This window comes from Schistocerca serialis, chromosome 5 (genome assembly GCF_023864345.2).
Source record: "Schistocerca serialis cubense isolate TAMUIC-IGC-003099 chromosome 5, iqSchSeri2.2, whole genome shotgun sequence".
Taxonomy (NCBI): domain Eukaryota; kingdom Metazoa; phylum Arthropoda; class Insecta; order Orthoptera; family Acrididae; genus Schistocerca; species Schistocerca serialis.
Window position 1 is genome coordinate 716,650,986 of NC_064642.1, and position 25,086 is coordinate 716,676,071.

General features: G+C 38.6%; 1 protein-coding gene across 1 annotated transcript in view; it reads left to right on the forward strand.

The window, feature by feature from the left end:
- The window catches only part of LOC126482192 (ankyrin repeat domain-containing protein 11-like), a 164,099-nt gene extending 140,068 nt beyond the window's left edge, over window positions 1-24,031 (forward strand). Inside the window, exons 8-9 of the mRNA XM_050106171.1 lie at window positions 7,437-7,688; window positions 23,543-24,031. Coding sequence (XP_049962128.1) covers window positions 7,437-7,688; window positions 23,543-23,722 — 432 coding nt within the window. The 3' untranslated portion in view covers window positions 23,723-24,031. The remainder of the gene's footprint in view (window positions 1-7,436; window positions 7,689-23,542) is intronic.
- Window positions 24,032-25,086: the final 1,055 nt, after the last annotated feature.

The window sequence follows — 25,086 nt, forward strand, 5'->3', positions numbered from 1 at the left end:
TACTTAGTGAAACAAAGGATGAAAGAATGTTGGGAATGATGTTTCTTCTATAACAGCAAATGTCCTGACTTCACAGTGTGGTCCAAATTACAGCAGATTAGTGAACTTCAATACAGTAATAAGACCTCAGCGAATCCTTGACAGGGGGAAATTAACATCAGTTCCTCTGACAGTACTGAACTTCTAGCAATATATTATGCAGAAATGTTGGCCTCCACAAATTAACATTCTAGTTTCACTCAACATCACCTTTTAACAGAACATAGTAATATTTCTTTAACTTAACAAACCTGGTGTCCTACAATGCCTTCTTTACAGCCTGGGAATTAAATAAAGCTTTAAAACAATATAGAGAGATGTCTGCAGTACCAGATAACATCGGTAATCAAATGCTACATCATCTTAGTAAAAATAGTAAAAAGTCTAGTCTAAAATTTTTTAACATGATACGGCAAGACATGGAATCCCTTGCAACAGAGAGAGAGTATCACAATACCTGTAGCAAAACCAGGGAAAGATAAAAAGAAAAGTCATAGGTCGATCAACTTAACATAACACTTGGATAAACTGTAAGAAAAGATGGTTAATGTGAATATTTGTTGGTGTTTGGAATCTAGAAATCTTCTTTCCTCATTCCAGTGTGAATTCTAAATATTTTGAACTACCAGCAATCATATCATGCTGGAGTTTGCATTTAGAGAGGCCTTTGTGCAGTATTGACATTTGATTGCAGTATTTTCTGATTTACACAAGGTGGCGGCATCATATTTTATCAATCTGTACAAGTGAAGTTTTCATTAATATTTGCCTGCCTTCATACAAAACTTTTTATCATTTAGACTATATATAGTCAGTGTGGACATGATCCTCAGTAACTGCTATGTGCAGGAAAATGGAGATCCACAGAGATCTGTTTTAAATGTCACAGTTTTGCAATTGCAATGAATGATGTAGTAGATGCAGTTGGACATAGTCACACCAGCATTATATGTTGATGATCTTTGTTTATATTATAGCTCTGTATTTTTAAGAACAGCAGAATGCAAACCACAGACAGCTATATAGAAGACACAAAAATGGATGCAAAACCATTGATACCATTTCTTGCTAGCTAAATCATGCATCATGCATTTTTGTGCAATACGGACTACACATCCTCATCCAGAACTATACCGTGAAATCCAACTTCTGGAAGTAGTGGACAGTGCCATTTTCTAGGACTCCTCCTTTCTTTTTTCCAAATAAATTTACATGGTCACTGCACATACAACACACAAAGATTTCCTGCATGAAGAAATTAAATACTCTCTGTTTCCTCGGCAACAGTTCCTGGGGAGATGAATTGAAGTTTTATTAGTGTTTTATAAAGGGCTTATTTTATCGCATTTAGGATTATGGAAGTATTGTTCATGGGTCAGTAGCACCACCCATCCTAGATATATTAGACCCTGCCCACCACACTGGAATCATTTCATAAATGGAGCTTTCAAAATTAATCCAGTTGATAGCCTTCTTGTAGGAGTTGGAATACCACCCCTGGAAACTTTATTTAATTTGCACTCACAATTAATCATATGCCAAACCACCTGTGTCATCCCATTTTGTTTCACAATCCAATTACTCATGAACTGCCTTAGAACAAGGCAACCACACCAGTGAACCTGGAAGACCTCTGCTGAGAATCCCCTAAGAACTTCAACTTCCTCTGATTACCTGTGTGCAATACTCTAATCGCAAATTGCTCCATGGTATTTTCCCCTATCTGTAGTAAGGAAGAACCTACCATGGGATACCAAAGACAATATAACTCTAAAGCTGTATTGCTGTGCCTTTTATTCAGCCATTCAAGGGTATCCATATTTTAATCTCCTTTCACTGACAGATCCAAAGATAATGAACTAGCCGGCTATGCATACATACAAAATTGTAATCGAAAATGTCCTCTACAAAAAGAATGTGGTATTCATACCACAGAGTTAACAGCAATACATAGAGCACTACAAAAAAATATAACTACATCAGCACATTGAAAACCATAAATGAGAGCTTTCCAAAACATCCATTGGTCTCTGGATGCTGAGTCATATGAGCTTTACAGGTAATGAGCTGCCTGAAAAAATTAGCCAAGAAACAATGGGGATGGAAACACTTGAAGTAGATAATCCAAGTGCTGACCTAAGGACACACAATCCCTGCCACATCCTGAAGAAAAGGGAAGACATATGACAAGATAGTACATGCTCCAATAAACCAGGACAATCAAAAGTGTGCTTGTATATGCTGTCTAATCTTGAACAATGTCCTTTTAGCCAAAAGCTTAATTGTTTGACAGTCCCCCATTGTGTGTATCTGCAAATCATCACCTCCACTATACAGTGATCAGCAATCCATTCTTTTCATATAGTGGTGATGCTGAGTTGCAAATAGGTGAAACAAAAAGGGTATCAAACATGTAAGCTTTCAGCCAGAAGCCCCGTTTCCATAAACAGACAACATACACCAACTTTGACCTCAGTATGTGAAAATATTTTGTTGGCACCCAACTGCTTAGGGAGAAATGATCGTCATAGCAAAATAAGAGAAATCCTTTGGCTTATTCTGATAAAGTTATAAAAAAAGTTGACAAATAATCACAATATTTGTATAATAAGACCTTGGCATATATGACAAATAGGTCAGGTGGAAAGATTCTAATAACCACACAAGTGAATTAATTATAATTGTGAAGTGCACAGTGATTATTGTGATGTTAACTAAAAAGCAGATAGTGCTCCAGGAGGGAATAAATACATTGCATCTGTGGTCAGAGTTCAAAGCAGGCTGTTCATTGAATTAAAAATGCAAGTCTTTAAAGTGAGCTTGAAGTGATTCAGATTTTATGAAATGACTTTAATTTCTCTGTGTATCATCTCATGGTTGCAGCTCATTTTACCATAGTATTGCAGGTGGATACTGCTCCAGTATCAGTCATCAGTGGCACCAACAACCTTGGCCAATAACAATGTCAAATCAGCCCAAAATTTCTCTAAATCTCTCGATACATGAGCTCTGATGGCAGCAGGCCATCAGTGGACAAGTCTGAAATGAAGTCCAGGATGAAGCTCAAGATGAAATCTAAAATAAAGTGATTCCTGATTGAATGTTTTCTAAAAGGAAAACTTGCATTGCTGCATTTCTTACTGTGTTCAGATTGGCTGGGCTTTGGATCTTCCAAGTGCCAACTGGTAAAATTGCTCCTTAGAACACACTGGTCCCTTTCCATGGGCTATACACTATTCGGTTAACTAGTAATATGCATTTTACCATTTTACACAGATAAGTCATCTCTCTCTCTCTCTCTCTCTCTCTCTCTCTCTCTCTCTCTCTCTCTTTGTGATCAGTGTGGCAATCCTCATTGGCACAGCTGAACTTATCTGTATAACCTCTAATTTATTTACTTTAGTTAACCACTGTTGTTTTTATATCACATAAACATTTGGTTTTTGTGAAATCAAACAAGGCTAGCAGTTTCTCATGCTTTCACAGGCCCATAAACTGTGTGTCTCCTTTCCATTTTCAAGATGTTTATCTGTGGCATCCAGTGCTTTACGGAGAAAAACTCAGCTTCCTACTTTTGTGCACAAAAGTGCCTTCTGCTAAAAATGTTCCTTTCTTTTCACTTTCCTGGGTTGTAAAACATTTTTCAGCAGGGGCTTGCATCACAGGAGATCCTATCTGTGTTGATTCATGATGCTTTGGATGCCCCAATGCAGCAATACAAAGAGCTGTTACCTGAGGGCTATTGACCTGCACCTTCCTCAGGTAACCTTCAATGAAATGTCTCTGTGCGCAGTGGCCTACTTTCACTCCTTTGGCAGCCTGTGTGCTTCTGCACCATCCAGAATGCTTTCCATGCTCTCACGTATACAAGGCATGCAAATTCAAACCAAGAATAACTGAAGAGTAAGGTTACATTAGTCAGCTGCCAACAGTCACTAGTACTGCGAGTCATCCATATTACTTGGTGTCAATTAAATAGTGTGGTCAAGTGGGTCTTTCATTATGAATTTACATACATTGTGTGACTGTTACTGGAAGAATGGTCGCATTAACAATAGCAGTATTGCATGTTTACAGTTTTTCCATGTAAGATACACAAGCTTAGTGATCTTGTCCCTCGACACTCTAACCAACTGCTTTAAAGAGGGGACATTCTAAAAAATTTTACTCTCTTTTTCCTGAAATGTGTTTATTTCAGGAAGTTATACCTATTGAATAGAGTGTTTGTTTACTTTCTAAAATTTTTAAAAATACTTAACAAATAAATGTCTGTATAGTAGTATTCAGTGATTTCTTGAGCTTTGGGATAAACCATAATACTTGTACCTGTACAGTTCTTATATTTCTCTTATGCACAACGTTGTTCTTTGTAGGATTTCTTGAAGAAAGACAGCAAACACAAAGTACATTACAGATTTTACAATAACACTGTTTCTTTGCTCACACATTTCACCTGAACGGCCCTTATATTGAAGCAAGTATTGACATACATTGTTGCAATCCTTGTTTACGTGCCTATTTATTACTCAGTCTCTCCTCTGTGTGGTATACGGCAATTGATTATCATTACTCTTTTTGTTGTTTTAGTTTTGCCATGTGCTACATTTAGCATTGGTGTAGTGAAAAGGGAGAATTATTAAAACACACATTACATACATTTAACCCTCCATTAGAAAGGTGGACCCTACACCATCAACACAAAGGTGGGGTGCAGTATACCCCAATGCCTACAATGATACTGTCTCTAATTTTCCATGTAAGATCTCTACCACTTTGTTGTTTTATGTTTGTTTCTTTTTCACACTTTATTATAGCTTCAGAACATTTTAAAATGAACAAATTAGGTTTCTTGATAACATATTACAATGAACACATTAGCATTTGCATAATAAATTCAACATACAATTAATGTCCAACTTCTATATTTGTGCCTGTTTTCATCTTCACAATGGTCTTGGAGTCATTTGGCAGGGTCTTGGAGTCATTTGGCAGGTGCATCAGGTACAGGGACACAGTCAGGACACATGAAAGTCGCATGTTCGGTGAGATAAATGTACTTGATCACAGGCTTTGCATATGTAGTTCGTCTTTCTGTCCTTGCGGCCGCATAGCCCGCACCTGGAATTCTTCTTCATCTTTTTTGGCAAGGAAGTGTCAAGGCTTGGCTGCGGGAACTAGGAATGAATTCTTCGAGGTGCTACTCCAGCAGTTTGGGAAGGCACCCCGAATTCCTCCTGGTGCTTGTAAATATGACCTGGAAGAAGGGCAAGGGTGAGGGTTTTGAGGAACTGTGGACATATAAGGGTTGACCAAGGCAAGTTGCAGTTTGGATCACTTGCGCATTGATTCCAGCGATATTGAGTAGCGAGAAGAAGATCCTGGGTGGCAATCTTCTGCACAATCATCTCACTTCGAAAGTTCCACACAACTGATCAATGGTGTTGATACCATCTTTGGTATTATTGCAGTAGGTAATCACTTCAGGTTGCTTCTTGTCCCCAATCAATTCATCTATATTATGATCATGGTGAAAGGGGGAGAGAAGAATCACAAACTTTTCTTTTTTTTGTTTTTCAGTAACGAGGTGATCTGGTTACTGAAATCGAACATGCTGCTGCAGACTGGGCAGCCAGTGTCTCAGTGAATTCCTTAGGCATTTCTTGTTTTGTTTTCCTAACCATTCCAGCTAGGATCATCTTGTGCTTGCATAGGAGTGTAATGGGCATTGGAATGCTGGTTTACCAGTTGTCCATTGTTAGGTCTCGACTCAATCCAGATATGTTGGTTATGAGGCATTCAATCACATCAGATGGGGACTTCATCTTGTGGAGAGCTGAATCAGGTTGCTTTCTGACATACACCTGCGTGCAAGAGGTGCACATGGCAAAGATCTTGATGACTTATTTGGCCGGCGTTGTCGGGATGTGTTGAATGAAAGAGCATAGGCCATGGAAACTTGCCATTTTCTTGTTGATCATAATGTTGCTACTGAGGATGTAACTGTTTTGGCAGTTCTTGTTGAACTGGTTGAAGACTTCACAGAGTTTATACTGCCCGAGATCATCAAACATGAGACAGCGCATGAGGAATCTGACTCGAGTCATGGTATCGTCAGGGGGAAGACCTCAACACCAGTTCCATTGGTGGCCCAGAAGCTTTCCAGGTTCATTCATCCAGCTCTGAGTTCCCCCATTAGATAGAGAAGCCTGAGGAGAGCCATGACTTCAGGTTTGTCCATCTTCCTGTACAGGCTATCTGTCGTGGTTTTGTAGTTTTTGGAACATATCTTGTTGTTGATGCAGTTAATGATGATAATGGACAATCTCTAGTGTAATGAAAAGACCAAGGGCTTCCTCAGAAGCCTTTGCATTCCTTGCATTTCTCATTAGTCCAGGAACTTCTTGGGTGATATTCTGAGGTTCTAACCTTCCACATGCTTGGAGGATTCTTCATCCACCTGGTGACACCATCCTTTCCGAGGTAGAAGTTGTCCCATTTGATATGATCCTCTAGATTCTTGGCTTCCTCCTCCTCCTCTCCTCCACGTTTTGCAGTAGCTTCTACAGTCTAGTGCTTTCCCAACCATCCAATGACATGTAAAATATAATGTAATATGCATTGTAATATATTATAATCAAATAATTATAATGCAAGAGTTGCCCACTTATAGAACAATTGTTATTTACATTGAAAAGTACAAGACTGTCATAATTATGTATTGTGATATAGTATTAAGGGCTTACAAAGCATCTGTCACTACCTAGGGCGTAGCAGTACTGAAAATCCAGGCAACAAGTATGGAAAGCTGGGGTGCAGTAAACCCAAACAGAGAAAACAAAGATGTTTACTGTCAAGTTATAGCACACGAATGAGGAAAATGCATTGAGCGCACTTGGGTAAATGCCATTGACAGCTATTCAGAACCTCAGCAGTGCCCATGCCTCCACCTTGATGTTAATCTACATAAAAGTATGGCCGGTGAGGTCTACTGTGCCCCGGCTTTCTACTGTAGGGTTAAGTTCTGTTATTTGGTAGTTGGCTGCTAGTGCCCCAATTTCCACTGATGTTGCTGCGGAACAGTCAAGAAAAGTAGGTGTAGTAATACTGTTAAAAGCACCGAGAGAGAGAGAGAGAGAGAGAGAGAGAGAGAGAGAGAGAGAGAGAGAGTCCACCTGTCTTTCTATTCAAGCACTAAAGACATACAATACATTTTTGATTCACATTTCTCCTCTTTTGCATTTCCAGTCTGTAAATAGTTTATATACTAGCTGAACTTAATATTTGTTTTTACATGACTACATATGTGGAATAAACATCAATTTATGGCACCTTTCTTGTATTTAACTGTTTTTTCAGCCATCATCAGATTTCCCAACATACCTGATTTTCTGTTGCAGCATGTTATAGAAAAGGAGAAGCTAGTACTTTCAGTTGAGCAAGAAATTCTGCGTGTACATGGACGGGCTGCACGTGCCTTAGCAAATCAATCCTTGCCATTCTCTGTCTGCACTATTCTCAAGGATGAAGAAGTCTACAATGTCATCACACCTGAACAGGAGGAGAAGGATCGCAATGCACGCTCACGCTACAATGGACGTCTTTTCCTCAGTTGGTTGCAAGATGTTGATGATAAATGGGAGAAAATAAAGGTCAGTTGCTTGATAAATCAATTTTTGACTGTTTAAAAAAATATCAACTACACATGTTCTTAAACTATGCAGACGAATGTGTAGCATAAGTTTTAAGGCAACTGGTAATATAACATAATTGTCCTGATTTGCTTTTGTGACTAGGAGATTGATTTCTTGTGGTTCTAATATACTTATCTAGTAACCTGAATCAGGCAGAAGAGTTCTGGTACAGATACACTTCTTTTGCTGAATTATCTAATTTCTTTGCATTTCATAAGAGGAGGTAGTTTTTGTTGAACCAGTCTGCAGATGTATGGCACAATCCTGTTAAGGAATGACTGTCTTGCAGTATCTGATGTAGTTAAAACTGCAGTTGTTTTAGTAAAAATTCACATTGTATGTGTAAGGTTGGCTTGTTTGTTTGTTCAGAAAAGACAGTATAAGTCGTCATAGATCTCATTCCCTGTCCCACTTCCCTCCCTGGCACACACCAAGTACTTGTGCTAAATTTTATCCAGTTGCCACAGACCTGTGTCTGGAGCTAATTCAAAACAAAGATATACATAATCTGAAAACGGCCTTATTAGTGTATGGTATGCTCTTACTCCAATGTCTGCAGCTCCTTCAAGAGCCATTCTGAGCTGAAACTGTGCCTCTGGCACAGAACTGCTAAAGATCCCTCCCCTCCCACTCCTTTCAATAAGTTTAGTAGTAGTAGTAGTAGTAGTAGTAGTAGTAGTAGTAGTAGTAGTTGTTGTTGTTGTTGTTGTTGTAGTGGTCTTCAGTCCAGAGACTGGTTTGGTGCATCTCTCCATGCTACTCTATCCTGTGCAAGCTTCTTCACCTCTCAGTACCTACTGCAACCTACATCCTTCTGAATCTGCTTTGCATATTCATCTCTTGGTCTCCCTCTACGATTTTACCCTCCATGCTGCCCTCCAATGCTTAATTGGTGATCCCTTGATGCCTCACAACATGTCCTACCAACCGGTCCTTTCTTCTAGTCAAGTTGTACCACAAATTTCTCTTTTCCCCAATTCTATTCAATACCTCCTCATTAGTTATGTGATCTACCCCTCTGATCTTCAGCATTCTTCTGTAGCACCACATTTCGAAAGCTTCTATTCTCTTCTTGTCTAAACTATTTATCGTCCACGTTTCACTTCCATACATGGCTACACTCCATACAAATACTTTCAGAAATGACTTCCTCACACTTAAATCAATACTCGATGTTAACAAATTTCTCTTCTTCAGAAATGCTTTCCTTGCTATTGTCATTCTACATTTTATATCCTCTCTACGTCGACCATCATCAGTCATTTTGCTTCCCAAATAGCAAAACTCACTTACTTCTTCAAGTGTCTCATTTACTAATCTTATTCCCTCAGCATCTCTTGCTTTGATTTGACTACATTCCATTATGCTCATTTTGCTTTTGTTTATGTTCATCGTATATCCTCCTTTCAAGACACAGTCCATTCCGTTCAGCTGCTCTTCCAGGTCCTTTGCTGTCTCTGACAGAATTACAATGTCATCGGCGAACCAGAAAGTTTTTATTTCTTCCATGGATTTCAATTCCTACTCCAAATTTTTCTTTTGTTTCCTTTACTGCTTGCTGCTCAATATACAGATTGAACAATATTGGGGATAGGCTACAATCCTGCCTCACTCCCTTCCCAACCATTGCTTCCCTTGACTTTTATAACTGCCATCTGGTTTCTGTACAAATTTTAAATAGACTTTCGCTCCCTGTATTTTACCCCTGACACCTTCAGAATTTGAGAGAGAGTATTCCAGTCAACATTATCAAAAGCTTTCTCTATAAATGCTAAAAATGTAGGTTCGCGTTTCCTTAATCTATCTTCTAAGATAAATTGTAGGTCAGTATTGCCTCAGGTGTTTCCAACATTTATACGGAATCCAAACTGATCGTCCTCGAGGTTGGCTTCTACCAGTTTTTCCATTCATCTGTAAAGAATTCGCATTAGTGTTTTGCAGCCATGACTTATTAAACTGATAGGTAATTTTCACATCTGTCAACACCTGCTTTCTTTGGGATTTGCATTATTATATTCTTCTTGAAGCCTGAGGTATCTCGCCTATCTCATACAGCTTTCTCACCAGATGGTAGAGTTTTGTCAGGGCTGGCTCTCCCAAGGCTGTCAGTAATTCTGATGGAATGTTGTCTACCCCCAGGGCCTTGTTTTGACTTAGATCTTTCAGTGCTCTGTCAAACTCTTCACACAGTATCATATCTCCCATTCCATCTTCATCTGCATCCTCTTCCATTTACATAATATTGTCCTCAAGTACATCGCCCTTGTATAGACCCCCTATATACTCCTTCCACCTTTCTGCTTTCCCTTCTTTGCTTAGAACTGGATTTCCATCCGAGCTCTTGATATTCATATAAGTGGTTCTCTTTTCTCCAAAGGTCTCTTTAATTTTCCTGTAGGCAGCATCTATCTACCCCTAGTGAGATAAGCCTCTACATCCTTACATTTGTCTTCTAGCCATCCCTGCTTAGCCATTTTGCACTTCCTGTCGATCTCATTTTTGAGACGTTTGTATTCCTTTTTCCCTGTTTCAATTACTGCATTTTTATATTTTCTCTTCTCATCTAATAAATTCAATATATCTTCTGTTACCCAAGGATTTGTACTAGCCCTCGTCTTTTTATCTATTTGATCCTCTGCTGCCTTCACTATTTCATCTCTCACAGCTACCCATTCTTCTTCTACTGTATTTCTTTCCCCCATTCCTGTCAATTGTTCCCTAATGCTCTCCCCGAAACTCTCTACAACCTCTGGTTCTGTCAATTTATCCAGGCCCCATCTCCTTAAATTCCCACCTTTTTGCAGTGTCTTCAGTTTCAATCTGCAGTTCATAACCAATATATTGTGGTCAGAATCCACATCTGCCCTGGTTCCTAAATCTCTGCCTTACCATTATATAATCTATCTGAAACCTTCCAGTATCTCTAGGCCTCTTCCATGTATACAACCTTCTTTCATGATTCTTGAACCAAGTGTTAGCTATGATTAAGTTATGCTCTGTCCAAAATTCTATCAGGCAGCTTCCTCTTTCATTTCTTACCCCCATTCCATATTCACCTACTACATTTCCTTCTCTTCCTTTTCCTACTATCAAATTCCAGTCACCTATGACTATTAAATTTTTGTCTCCCTTCACTATCTGAATAATTTCTTTTATCTCATCAAACATTTCATCAATCTCTTCATCTGCAGATCTAGTTGGCTTATAAACTTGTACTACTGTGGTAGGTGTGGGCTTCGTGTTTCTCTTGGCCACAATAATGCATTCACTATGCTGTTTGTAGTAGCTTACCCGCACTCCTATTTTTTATTCATTATTAAACTTACTCCTGAATTACCCCTATTTGATTTTGTATTTATAGCCCTGTATTCACTTGACCAGAAGTCTTGTTCCTCCTGCCACCAAACTTCACTAATTCCCACTATACCTAAACTTAACCTATCCATTTCCCTTTTAAAATTTTCTAACCCACCTGCCTGATTAAGGGATCTGACGTTCCATGCTCCGATCCGTAGAACGGCAGTTTTCTTTCTCCTGATAACGACGTCGTTCTGAGTAGTCCCCACCCGTAGATCCAAATGGGGGACTATTTTCCGTTGGAATATTTTACCCAAGAGGAAGCCATCATCATTTAACCATACAGTAAAGTTGCATGCTCTCAGGAAAAATTATGGCTGCAGTTTCCCCTTGCTTTCAACCGTTCGCAGTACCAGCACAGCAAGGCCGTTTTGGTTAGTGTTACAAGGCCAGATCAGTCAATCATCCAGACTGTTGCCCCTGCAACTACTGAAAAGGCTGCTGCCTCTCCTCAGGAACCACACATTTGTCTGGGCTCTCAACAGATATTCTTCAGTTGTGCTTGCACCTACGGTATGGCTATCTGTATCGCTGAGGCACACACGCCTCCCCTCCATGGTTCATGGGGGTTAAGTAGGTTTAATAAAATTGAGGCAGGCATGAAAACTAATATTTAAATGAACTTTTTTGATGAAAAATATTACACACAACTCTTATCATTGTAGTGAATAAATTAAAAAAAATCCTTATCTTACTGTTAATGACACTTATGCACATTGGTTTCAGGGTGATGTTTTCTCGAAGTATACATCAGTTTCCAGGCATTGGGTTTTGGTAGAATTTTAGTTTGCATTTCCTTGCCTTGAGGCAAAGTCATTAATTATGTCATAGGCATCAAGTCAAACTGCTGTGTCGTGTTCTATCAATGAAATTACTAAATTTGACAATCTGCTTTCACCCCTACTCAGTCTTAAGTAGTTTTTTTTAATCACATTTAATTCAGCTGCACATTTCGCGTACTTTGAAGCACTCTGGCTCAATCTCACACCATTTTTGACAGAAGCTTCCAGTTGTATAGCATACTTGCTTCATGACCTGCTCACCGATCTTTGAGATCCTGAAACAGCAAGAAATTTAGTAACTAGAACTCCATTGTCAGACGTGTGAGCTCTGTAGGCAACAACTCAATTAACCAAGCACACTGTTGCTGCAGAAACCGTGTTCAGTCTTATTTGTTTCTGTATGATGCAATGTGAATGAAATGACACTGCAAATGTGAGACTGTGACAGCAGTGTGTGTTTATGGTTGTGAGCAGAGAGAGAATCTGCTTCTTGTAGGCAGAAGATTGGATAGTGAGTTGTGGGAGACCTCGAGAGAACTAGTGTAACTCTTCTGGTTAATTCTTCAACTGCCTTTTTCTTGTTTTCCGATCACTTTGTGTGCCCCACTCTATGCCTGTGCCCTTGGCGGAATGTACCTTGCCACCCTCTTGATATGGCCCTGGCTGCACCCCAACTTACATTGAATAATTCACACAATGTATTGACGGAATTCTGTCAGTTTATGGCACCTTCTTAGATATGTGATATCCATTGGGCCTGGACAGAGATCATGTCTGTCATAAGTGGCATACTGGGGGCTTTCTGGGTGACAAATTGAAATCATTCTACTTCATATCTGTGTAGTAATGACATCTTTTAGTTAAATTCAGCATTTAAGCATTTAAAATATATGCACATACTTACAAGTAAAGTACAATTGGGGGAAAAAAAAGCTTCACAAGTAAAGCGATTTGTATAGGTTCAGTGATTGTGCACATGACCCGCACAGTGCTCCCACTGTACCTGAAGAAACAAAGCCCACATTTACAAGACATCAAGGTGTTGTGACTCAAGTTCTTAGTTATAAGCTATTCACATATTTTGTAAAGTACAGTTATCAGTTTTTTAAATGGAGTATACTGCTTGTGAGTTACAACAACATTAACTTTTTTAAGAAAGCCAGAAATGACACTCCAATATTTTTCTGGTGATTACCTGTCATTTTTTTCAGTTTTCATATCACATTCACAAAAGTAATATTTTAAAGCTCTTGTGTGAAGTGTTGGAAGCTGTTTACAATGCCCAAATGACTCGTTTAAATGCTGGTATTTTCACTCTTGTACCCTACATCAGTAAGACTTTGTTCCCAGAAAAAAATACAAAACAGATTGTTTTCAAATGGGCTTTTGTTTACAAAAATTAGCTTGTAGTAATTTCTTTTCACTTTAAGGTGGTTTCTAATATTCCTTCTGTGGTACGGGAGACTCCCATCAGGTTACAGATGACGAAGAAACATTTTACTGTTTGCCCAAATCAAATTTTGAATAAAAAATTGGGAAACAAATGCTAAAAAGTCAGTTACCTGAACACACTAGAGACTGTTGTACCAAATTGTCTTCTTTCTTGTTAGAGCAAATTAAACTAGTCAGTACTAAGCAGAATGACCAAAATATTATTTTGACCTGTGTTCACTTGTTTTTCTGATTCATTACCTGGTAATGCCTGAGAAAGTAAGAGACTTTCTTTTCTGAGTTTCATAACAAATGCAGCATGTAAAAATAAAAAAAAAAAAACATCCATGTATCCTGACTGCTCGAATCTCATGATCCTTGTGTGTAAATATGTATGCCAGAAGCAAGTTTTTAAAATCATGTACACTGTGTGATAAAAATTATCCGGACACCCCCAAAAACATAAGTTTTTCATATTAGGTGCATTGTGCTGCCACTTACTGCCAGGTACTCCATATCAGCAACCTCAGTGGTCATTAGACATCATCGTGAGAGAGCAGAAGGGGCACTCCATGGAACTCACGGACTTCGAACATGGTCAGGTGATTGGGTGTCACTTGTCAGATGTCTTTATGCGAGATTTCCACTCTCCTAAACATCCCTAGGTCCACTGTTTCTGGTGTGATAGTGAAGTGGAATCGTGAAGGGACACATACAGCACAAACGCGTATAGGCCGACCTCATCTGTTGACTGACAGAGACTGCCAACAGATGAAGAGGGTCTTCATGTGTAATAGACAGACATCTATCCAGACCATCACTTAGGAATTCCAAACTGCATCAGGATCCACTGCAAGAATTATGACAGTTAGACAGGAGGTGAGAAAACTTTGATTTCATGGTTGAGTGGCTGCTCGTAAGCCACACATCACGCTGGTAAATGCCAAACGATGCCTCACTTGGTGTAAGAAGCGTAAACATTCAACGATTGATCAGTGGAAAAACATTGTGTGGAGTGACGAATCGCAGTACTCAATCTGGTGATCCGATGGCAGGGTGTGGGTATGGCGAATGCCCGATGAATGTCATCTGGCAACAGTAAAATTCGGAGGCAGTGGTGTTGTGGTGTGGTCGTGGTTTTCATGGCCGGGGATTGCAACCCTTGTTTTGCGTGGGACCATCACAGCACCGGCCTACACTGATGTTTTAAGCACCTTCTTGCTTCCCACTGTTGAAGAGCAATTCGGGGATGGCAATTGCATCTTTCAACATGATCGAGCACGTGTTCATAATGCACAGCCTGTGGCAGAATGGTTACACAACAGTAACATCCCTGTAATGGACTGGCCTGCACAGAGTCCTGACCTGAATCCTATAGAACACCTTTGGGATGTTTTGGAACCTGTCTTCATGCCAGGCCTCACTGACCAACATTGATACCTCTCCTCAGTGCAGCACTCCATGAAGAATGGATTGCCATTCCCCAAGAAACCTTTCAGTTCCTGAATGAACGTATGCCTGCGGGAGTGGAAGCTGTTATGAAGCCTAAGGGTGGGCCAACACCATACTGCATTCCAGCATTACCGATGGAGGATGCCACAAACTTGTATGTCATTTTCAGCCAGGTGTCCGGATACTTTTGATCACATAATGTTACTAGTTTATATCAATTTCATGGTAGTTTTTCATTTGAAGGCTGATGCCTTTTTTTTCTTCCAAACTGCAGTTTATTAGGGCACACTCTAAAACAAAAGTGACTCCACAGCAAGTGACATGATGGATTATATGGTAGTGGTGCCATATGCTGCCCTTTCCACTTGCTCCAGTCAGAATCCAGTGGCAGTGTTTCCAATATGGCACCAGCTGGAATTACTCGTATGGACATTCATGTTGTCATCCAGGTTATGGCATTAGAACTGAGCCAAAGATCCACTAAGAAGAAGAGATAGTACAAATGTTGGGTCTGGAAGTGGATTTTACACGGAAATAACATGGTGGCTGCAAAAGAACTTATAACCAAAGTAGCACTCAAAAACAAAGATCCATCCTTGACCCACTTTTAAATAAAAGAAACCAATTAGGTACTTGTAGAGCAGTGATTTGAGCTCTATTAAAAAAATTTGATACTGGCATTAGAGGTGCAGTCCTGCCTCATGTGAAGCCAGAAGTAACACTCCAATATTTTTCTGGTGATTACCTGTCATTTTTCCAGTTTTCATATTACATTCACAGAAGTAAAATTTTAGAGCTTTTGTGTGAAGTGTTAGAAGCTGTTTACAATGCCCCAAAGACTTTTAAATGCTGGTGTTTCCACTCTTGTACCCCACATCGGGTAAATAAGATGAAATATTACAGTTATTCTAGATGGAATTTTGGAATTATGCTTCATGGAAGTGTACTAAAAGGCTCTAATATAGTTGGTGGATTCCTTTATTAAAAGCTGTATTCTAGCTGAAATTATATGGCCACATGGAACTGTGTTACTTCCTTTCTCAAATCCACAGGGCAAGTGTTTAATAGCACTGAAATAGCTAGTACTAGAATCTGACTATACTACCAGTATTGCATTAATTTTCACAATCTTTAGCATTAAGTGAGCTGTTTGAAACTCCAAATAACTTTTACTAATTACTCAATAATACTTGCTTTCTCACAAATGAATCTTATCCATGCATCATATGTTAGAAACATCAGCTCGTAGCTGCAGTGGCAAAGCCTTTAACTACTGGCAACCTTGAATGTTGAAAGTTGATATTATGTTCCTGTTAAAATAATCTTCATCTTGTCATGGTTCAGGGCACATACCATTTAAACTAAAAGCGTACAAGTATTACGTTGTCAGAGTTGCTTGGTACTCACCATACATAATGAAATCATACTCCACACCATTTTGTTATCATGATAGCTGTGCATTTATCGTTCAAGTTTAAATGAGCAGTTTTTTGTGTTGGCTGAAGAACAGTAATAGCATTATTTTTAATCCTACTATTTCACTTTTAATTTACAGAAAATGCAGAATTTTTTTTTCTAAATTTGCATAAAAGAAAGTAACAAGTTTTTATGCTCCATTTTATTTACAACTATACAGTTTTTACATAAGGTTCAGAAATCAACATTTTTTGGAGCCAGATGGCGCACTCAGATAAGATTAGTTGAGTTGGTTGTTGTAGGTGTTGCAAATGCTTCTTGTTTTAGCATGTGCAATTCATAAGTCACAACCAGGGATGTTTTCCCACACACCATTCACAAATTCAAGCAATGCTTGACATCTTAATCATCTGTCTCTGCAGCACTGTGCACTCTTCATACCGTTCAATAAATTGTACAAATGGTTTGCTAACAACCATCTGTCAGCCATATTTTGGTACTGTGAAAATCTCACATGGCAAAATTACTAACACAAAACCCAAAATTTTGCAAAGGTGCATTGAGCGACAAGCTGGCAGTCAAATGATGCTAATCAGTGGTGGGGGAAGAAAGTGGTGTTAAAGCAACTTAAACTTTTATGGCATGGCTGAAAGTGCTGTCGCTGAAGTGGTTGCCATTTGAGTGGCATCACTTTTGTTGCATGTGGAAACACGGGATAACATTGTATTCTTCACTGAACAAATTCATCACACATTGTCAACCCATCATTTTTTTCAATGAACAGTCCTACAAAACTAAAAATGACTATCACTTGAGACTATATGGTCCATGTGTGAATAATAAACTTTCACTTCTTCACAATTTCAACTTTCTGATATTTACCTCCCACACTGTAAGATTACAAAGACACATAATGACTGGCTAATACTCATCCACACATTTTGTGTGTGTGTGTGTGTTTTTGTTGGGGGGGGGGGGGGGAGGGGGGCACAGGTGGTTCCCTCTTATCCCATTATTTTGGCTCTCTTTCTCTAACCTTTCCCAACCTAGAAACTCATTGTTCCATAAGTTAAGAATAATTTATTCATATTTAAAAGTACATCAGCAGTACTAAAATTTTTGCCTCCTGAATAAGCTCTGACCAAAATTCTGTCTCGTAGTAGCTTTATTTTTCTTGTGAATCTTGAACACTTTTCACAGTTAAAAACTTCTAGATTTTATTTAATAATCACCATCAGCCACTTCTGGGTAAAGGTATGCTCTAGACTTTTCCACACTTTAAAATCTTCAGCTAAAGCATCCTTGTTTATCTTTCACACTTTCTTATTTCATTTATCTACCTCCCATTAGGTAATATCCTCAGTCTTACCTTATCATGTGGAAAACAGTAAAATATTTCCTCAGTTCACCTACCATCCATTCATGTTGCTACATCTTCCGCTCATCTCCATTTCATTATCATTACAGTTGTAGCTATGTCTTCCATTCTTAACTGCTACCAGATTCATTTGCTTGCTGTACTGTCTCTCCTAGTAATTATTAACCTGCACCTCTCCGTGGCTCACTGAGTTATCCTCAGTTTTTGATTGACAGAATTATGATAGAAAAGATTGCTTGCTACTTACTATATAATGGAGATCTTGAGTCACAGACAGTTGCAACAAAAAGATTGCTAAACAAAAGCTTTTGCCTTCTTCTGAAGTATACAAAATACATGCGCGCACGCACGCGCACCCACACCCACCCACACACACACACACACACACACACACACACACACACACACTTACTTTCGGGCCACCGAGGCCAGACTGTGAGTAACTGCCTTGGTTGCAAGAGCACTAGTCGTGTGTGTGAGTTGTGTTCGCGTAAATGTGCATTGTCTGCTTCAGAAGAAGGCCAATTGGCTGAAAGCTTTTGTGTAGCAGTCTTATTGTTGTGCCTGTCTGCAACTCAACATCTCCACTATTTGGTGAGTAGAAATCTTTCATAATACTGTTATTATTCCATCCTGGATTTTCCATACTTAAATTTTTGATTGCCTATAGTATTAAAAGTCCGTGCCCCACTGACTTAAGTCAAAACTAGCAACACACTGATACTAAACGCTCATTCTGAGACATGCTACAATCTTTAATTTGAAAAATGTGCATAGTGTACCAAAAGCACATCAGGCCATTTTTACTGTTGTTTCTTTTCTAAACCATTCACTCCTTATCTCCAACAATATTATGAAAAGGAAAGTTGTTACCATATAGCAGAGGTGCGGAGTCACAGACAGCCACAACAAAAAGACTGTCATAAATTAGCTTTTGGCCTGTATGGCGCGCGCGCGCCCACACACACACACACACACACACACACACACACACACACACACACACACACACACACACTCCCGCAAATGCAACTCACACATGTGACGGATTTCCATTGTTTACTCTTTATCTCCTCTTGTTCTAAATAGAAATATTTTTCAACTGGTTCTATACCTTCATTGTTAATTTTTAGATTTGACATGGAAATCAACCTCACAACCACAGAAAGAGCAGCAATCCCCCACTTGGAAACTGATCCAGACCTTATTATAACCCTATCTGCTGATAAACACTCCACCACTGTGTTTGTGAACTATGGAGATTATCTGGCAGAGAATCTCTGCCAACTGTCAAATACATCTACATATAAGTCCTGCCACAGTGACACCATTCCAGAAATCCAGCAGAATTTTCAGACTTTCCTCAGATCCTTAGGTACATCCCAGAGATTTTCCACTGAGTGTCTGTGTCTCTCTCTCTCTCTGGGACATCTTGTTATGGTTACTGTGCCCCCACAAAGAGACACTCTGATCTTGTGGACGTGTAACCTACATTCCTGTATAAAATACACCAACCATTTTCTTCGATGACTCTCCACAGTTCGTGTTCCTTTACCACCCAGTACCCTGATAATCACTGTTAATATCACATCCTTGTACACTAGCATCCCCAAGGTCTGTGGCCAAACACTATCTTTCCCAACACCTGACTGACTTTATACCTACAAACTCCTTCCTGGTCACCATGATTGACTGAATCCTCACCCACAATTACTTCTCCTTTTACAATACTGCTTAAATCAAATCTGTGGTACAGCAAAAGACACCTGCATGGTATCGGCTTATGCTGAGATATTCATGGGCTACCAAGAGGAATACTTCATAATCTTCATGATCTGGTGTTTCCACATTCCTCTGGAACCTCAGCACCTCCCACACTCATTACACATTGTCCTCCTCATTTCAACAAGCCACCTTCCTCAATGTTGATTTGATTTCCACATCAAGGATGGCTGCATTGGTACCTCCATTCAAATCAAACATACCAACGATCATCAATACTTCCACTTTGACAGCTGCCACCCATGTCACCCCAAGAAGTCCCTTCCATACAGCCTAGCCACCTGTGGCTGTCACATCTGTTGCGATGAGCAGTTCTTCTACAAATATGCCAGTGGCCTCACTGAGGCATTCACAGACTAAAATTGCCCTCACAATCTTGTCCAGAAATTGATCTCCCAGGCCTTGTCTATCCAGTTACCTTCCCTCTCCAACATAGCCACTGTTGCACAAAGGAGCACTTCTCTTGTGACTCAGTAACACCCAGGACTGAAGCAAATAAATCACAAACTTTTGATTCTGCATCTAGCAGCCCTATCCTGTCCCCAACATGTCCCTGCTCACTTACACAGGCAGCACTAGCTTTGCTAACAAAAACGGCGAGACCAAAACAGTACCCAAGGAAGAGTAGGCCTATGCCTGAACCCATAAAAAACCGTGTCCATGTATAATGCACTTGAATATAAACGGTCTCAGTGCCGACTTTTCAAACAAAAATCATAAACGTGACGATTTGCAAATTATTCTATCAGAATTTAAAATATTAAAGTTATCTGCCTCAATGAACATTGGCTTACATGTGGTAATATTAAAATTCTTAATAAAATAGAAAATTTCGAATTAGCTAACAGTTTTTGTAGACGAGAGAAATCACGTGGAGGTTCTTGCATACTTACTCATTCTGACATGAAATATGAAGTAAGGAACGATTTTAATCATTTGAATAAAGAATGTATATTTGAAAGCTGTTGCATCGAGTTAAGGGACCTAAATGTCTTAGTAGTTTCTATTTACAGAGTACCAGACAAAACTACAATTGAAGCTTTCCTGCTCAAATTTAAGTGCCTTCTTGAAAATCTTAATAAAGAAAAAAGGAAAAATATTATAATAGCTGCTGATTTCAATATTAATATCATAGCTGACACCAATGATGTGTCCAATTTCAATGACTTAATAAAAAACTTTGCTTTGAAGCCAAACTTCATGCAACCCACTAGAATAAATGCACAGTCAGCGACCTGTATTGATAACCTTTTAACAAATAATGTGTTTGAAGATGTTAATAAATTTTGCTTAGATTTAGGAATCTCTGACCACTCCACATTATTCATTGAACAACCAAAACTCTATAAAGAAATTTCATGTAACAATAGCTACATGAAAAGGAACTTCAATGAAAAAAACCTAACTATATTTAGCAATAATTTAAGAGAGGTCGAATGGTCTTATGACACCTGTATCTGAAGTAGTACTAACTTTAACCAATTTCTTGGTAGCTTTCTTGAAATATTTAATGAAACTTTTCCACTTAAAGCCAAATGTAACAAAACGACTAGGAAGATGAAATGGATAACTCGGGTTATAAAAATTTCTAGTGCCAGAAAGAGGCAACTGCATAATGAACTGAAACATAACAAAAACAGACATTTTGCTGTGTATGTGAAACATTATAAAGCAATATTCAAAAAAGTTGTAAAGGCAGCAAAACAAATGGCAAACAATAAGTTTATTTTACAACATAATAGTGAGACAAAGGCAGTGTGGTCTGTTGTCAAGTCAGAGTTAGGTGTTAAAGTCAGTAGTAATGAAATAACTAAGATTAAAGTAGATGATAATGTTGTTGTAAACCCAGCTCAAATATCAGAGTGTTTAAATGAATTCTTCATAAATGTAGCAAAGTCAGAAGTTGATGTAGCAGGATATCAGAGTAAAGTAAATCTCTTTGGACTCGACCAAGAAGCTGAGTATCTCACAGATTTAAAAAAAGTCACAATAAAGGATGTGAAAAATGTTATATTGTCATTAAAAAATAAAAATTCTACTGGGTGGGATGGGGCACCAAGTAAAGTGATTAAAGCAGTATCTGACATAATAGCACCCCCGCTAGCTAAAATAATCAACCAATCTTTTGAACAGGTGTGCTTTCCTGACGTGTTAAAATATGCCGAAGTGAGACCCCTGTTCAAGAAAGGGTCGAGGGAAGATATGGGAAACTATCGCCCTATTTCTATTCTCCCAATCCTGTCAAAAGTGTTAGAGAAAGTAGCTGCAAATCAGATCAAAAATTTTATCATAAAAAATGATATTACTGTAAGTAACCAATTTGGATTCCAACAAGGAAAAAACACACTGGATGCAGTAAATAACTTTATTGAGAAGATATGCAAATCATTGGATCAGAGGAGTAAAGTCGCAGGTATCTTCTGCGATCTTTCAAAAGCATTTGACTCGGTGAACCATGACTTGCTTATCTACGAATTAAACAAATATGGGATTAAGGACAAAGCTCTGAAATGGCTCACATCATACTTGCACAACAGAAAGCAAAGGGTAGGTGTCACATCAAATGCAGTGAATTATTATTCTAAATGGAGTACAGTATCACACGGTGTGCCTCAAGGCTTCATTTTGGGGCCAATCCTGTTCCTATTCTATGTAAATGACTTGCCCATAAATATAAATTCCCCGTCACTTATGTTTACGGATGACACTTCTGTTTTACTTGAAGATGATGCAGAAAAAATTCAGAGCTCCATTGTGAGCACAATGGGTACTCTAGAAAACTGGTTCCAGTTAAATGGCTTGAAACTGAACATTGCAAAAACCAATATGGTACATTTCAAAACCAAACATTTGAAATGTGTGGCTCTTAAAATACATCATCACAATCATCCCATGGAAGAAGTTAACACAGTCAAATTCCTAGGACTAAATGTGGACAATGACTTAAACTGGAGTACACATATTGAGTTCTTATCAAATAAACTAAGCAGCTTTGCATTTGCAATGCAAATACTAGCAAACTGACATGAGTACACGAAAAATAGCATATCATACTTATTTTGAATCTCTCATAAGGTATGGTATCATTTTTTTGGGGAAATTCGATTAGTGTATCTCGAATACTGAAATTGCAAAAGAAAATTATAAGATACATGTGTAGTGCACAATAAAAAGAATCTTGTCGCCCATTATTTCGGAACCTGCAAATCCTAACAGTTCCCTCCATATACCTTTATGAAATTATAATCTTTGTACACAGCAGACAAAAATTATTTGAGGAGAATCATTTTAACCACACGTACAACACAAGAAATAAAAATAATTTTATGTTACCCACACACCATTGGAAATTATATGCACGAACTCCACAGTATATGGGGATGACAATATATAACAAGCTAATTGGCAAAAATATATTTAATATGAAGCCAGAGAGTCTAAAAATAAGGCTACAGCAGATTCTGTGGGATAAATGCTACTATTTAGTATAAGAATTCATAAAGGATGACATGATAATTTGAGCAAGGGGTAATTAATTGTTGGTCTTTTATTGTATGTGTAACAAAATTTTATTATTATTATGTTCTAATTAATTGTTAGTTTTTTATTGTATGTGTATTTTTATATTGTATTATTGTTATGGTACCATTTGTTAAAATCAGGTGTTGTATGTATATGGTAAAACTTTACTAAAATTTTGATGTGTCTCCTGTACCCAAATCAAATGATTTAGATTATGTACATTATGAGACTAATAAACCACAATTCACAATTCTCCTCACCCTATCTTCCTATCCCTCCCCATCCCTCTCCCTACCCCAAACCTCTTCCATATCCCCACTATCTATCCCAGCTAGACTGCTGCTCACCTCATGTGCAATTACAGTTAGGCTTTAGAGTGCAGGCAGGACAGTGTTTGTGTTCATTCTAGTTCTGATGTGATGGAGGAGGTAGTTGGAAAGCTGAACATTTCTAGCATTCTTTTCCTTTTTCTTCACTGTGTCTGTGTGCATCTCAATGTTTCATCTGTGTAGTGAGCAGCAATCTGTCCTTTCCATAAAGAAAGAATTGATTTGCCTAAGCAGGTGTGTGTGTGTGTGTGTGTGTGTGTGTGTGTGTGTGTGTGTGTGTGTGTGTTTGTTTTCAGAATGGGTGCTGAACTTCATGCTACACCTATTACAGTGAAGAGAGAAACATTTTTCTGTTGTTCACAGGAGGCAATGTTACAGCGGCACCGAATTGAGGCAGGAGCACTACATGCAGTTCAGTGTATGGACTGGGAATGGAAAATGAAAGAGCTGAGTTTGTGTGAATATAAGGCCCGGCCCAGTATTGATGAAAGCCATGTGCCAATGGTGTTGGTTAATGATGATTTTGATCTCTTGCCAGCCTGAGTACGTATTCCATTTAAGTTGCAAGCTTGCATCTCAAATAGGCTATATTACAGAAATGTAAAAAGGAAGATGTGGCAACAAAACTGTGAAAGATCTCCCAGCATCACATGTAAGCTACATACTATCAGTGTGACACTTCATTACTTCTTTTCATTGGTAGTTGCTGTTCTCTTAGCAAGTGTACTTGGGAATGCTGTTTGTTGGTGCAAAATTAATTTTTCTGTGCATCTTTGTATTTGTACATATGAGAAATGTAAAATAAAGATACTATTTTTAAAATGTCTGTTAATAAATAGCATTGTAATGAAACACTCCAATTTTGTAAATTATTTTGTTAGACATGTACATTTTATGTAAAAATTTATAAGTAACTTTCCCAGTAATTGGTTTGGGGAAAAAAATAAACATTAAAATCTACAGTAAAAGTATTAAAATATTTATCAGACCATAACTCCCACTATGACAGTACGCTAAAGTAACAAAAGTCATGGGATACCTCCTAATATTGTTAGACCTCCTTTCGCCTGGCTTCTGACGTGTCTAGCTCCAACTACCATTCCGCATTCAAAGTCTGTTAATTACCGTTGAGTGGTTAGTTATTGTTGTGTGGCCAAATCACACCAGAAATCTTTTCACAACTGGCTGGGTACAAATAACAGCTCCACCAATGCACTGCCCTTTTGTAACTTGTGTACGCGACACTACCACCATATGTAAATGGGCATATTGCTACCCCATATCTTTTGTCGTCTCACTATATTAGGTCAATCAGTAAGCCTACCACAAGGTTTGATATGTCAAACTATTGTGGTGGTGTCAGTGTAACCTATTAAGGCAGCAAGGATGCACCTTGTTACCTGACATCAAGAACATGCCATGTGTCGTCTGTTGTTTATAAATAACAATTGCAACAGTATAAACGTAATTAGATGCTGAGAGAAAGATAATAATGATAGATATTAAAAAGGTTTATAATTCCATCAACTGTGAGTGCTATTTAACATACCTACAGAAATGACAGTTGATGAAAAAAATTCTAGATGAGAGCAACCTCGACATGTCCACTGCCACTTGCTCACTGATGAGTGCTTTCACCACAAAGCCAGGCCTGGCACATGGTACGAGGCCCTGCTGTGGCTGCCACTGGCCACACAGCATCAGGTGTGTGGTGCTGATTTGGTCATTGGCGGCCATACGGCAGTCAGCTTGTTAAATAGCACCAAATCCAGAATTTCTCTACACCCTTTGAAATCGTAACAGGAGTTTGACTGGGAGATGGCCTCTCTCAACTCTTTTTCAAATGCACATTACAAGAAATAATACAAGAAATTAAACTCCGGAAGCCCTGGAAACATTTAAGAATC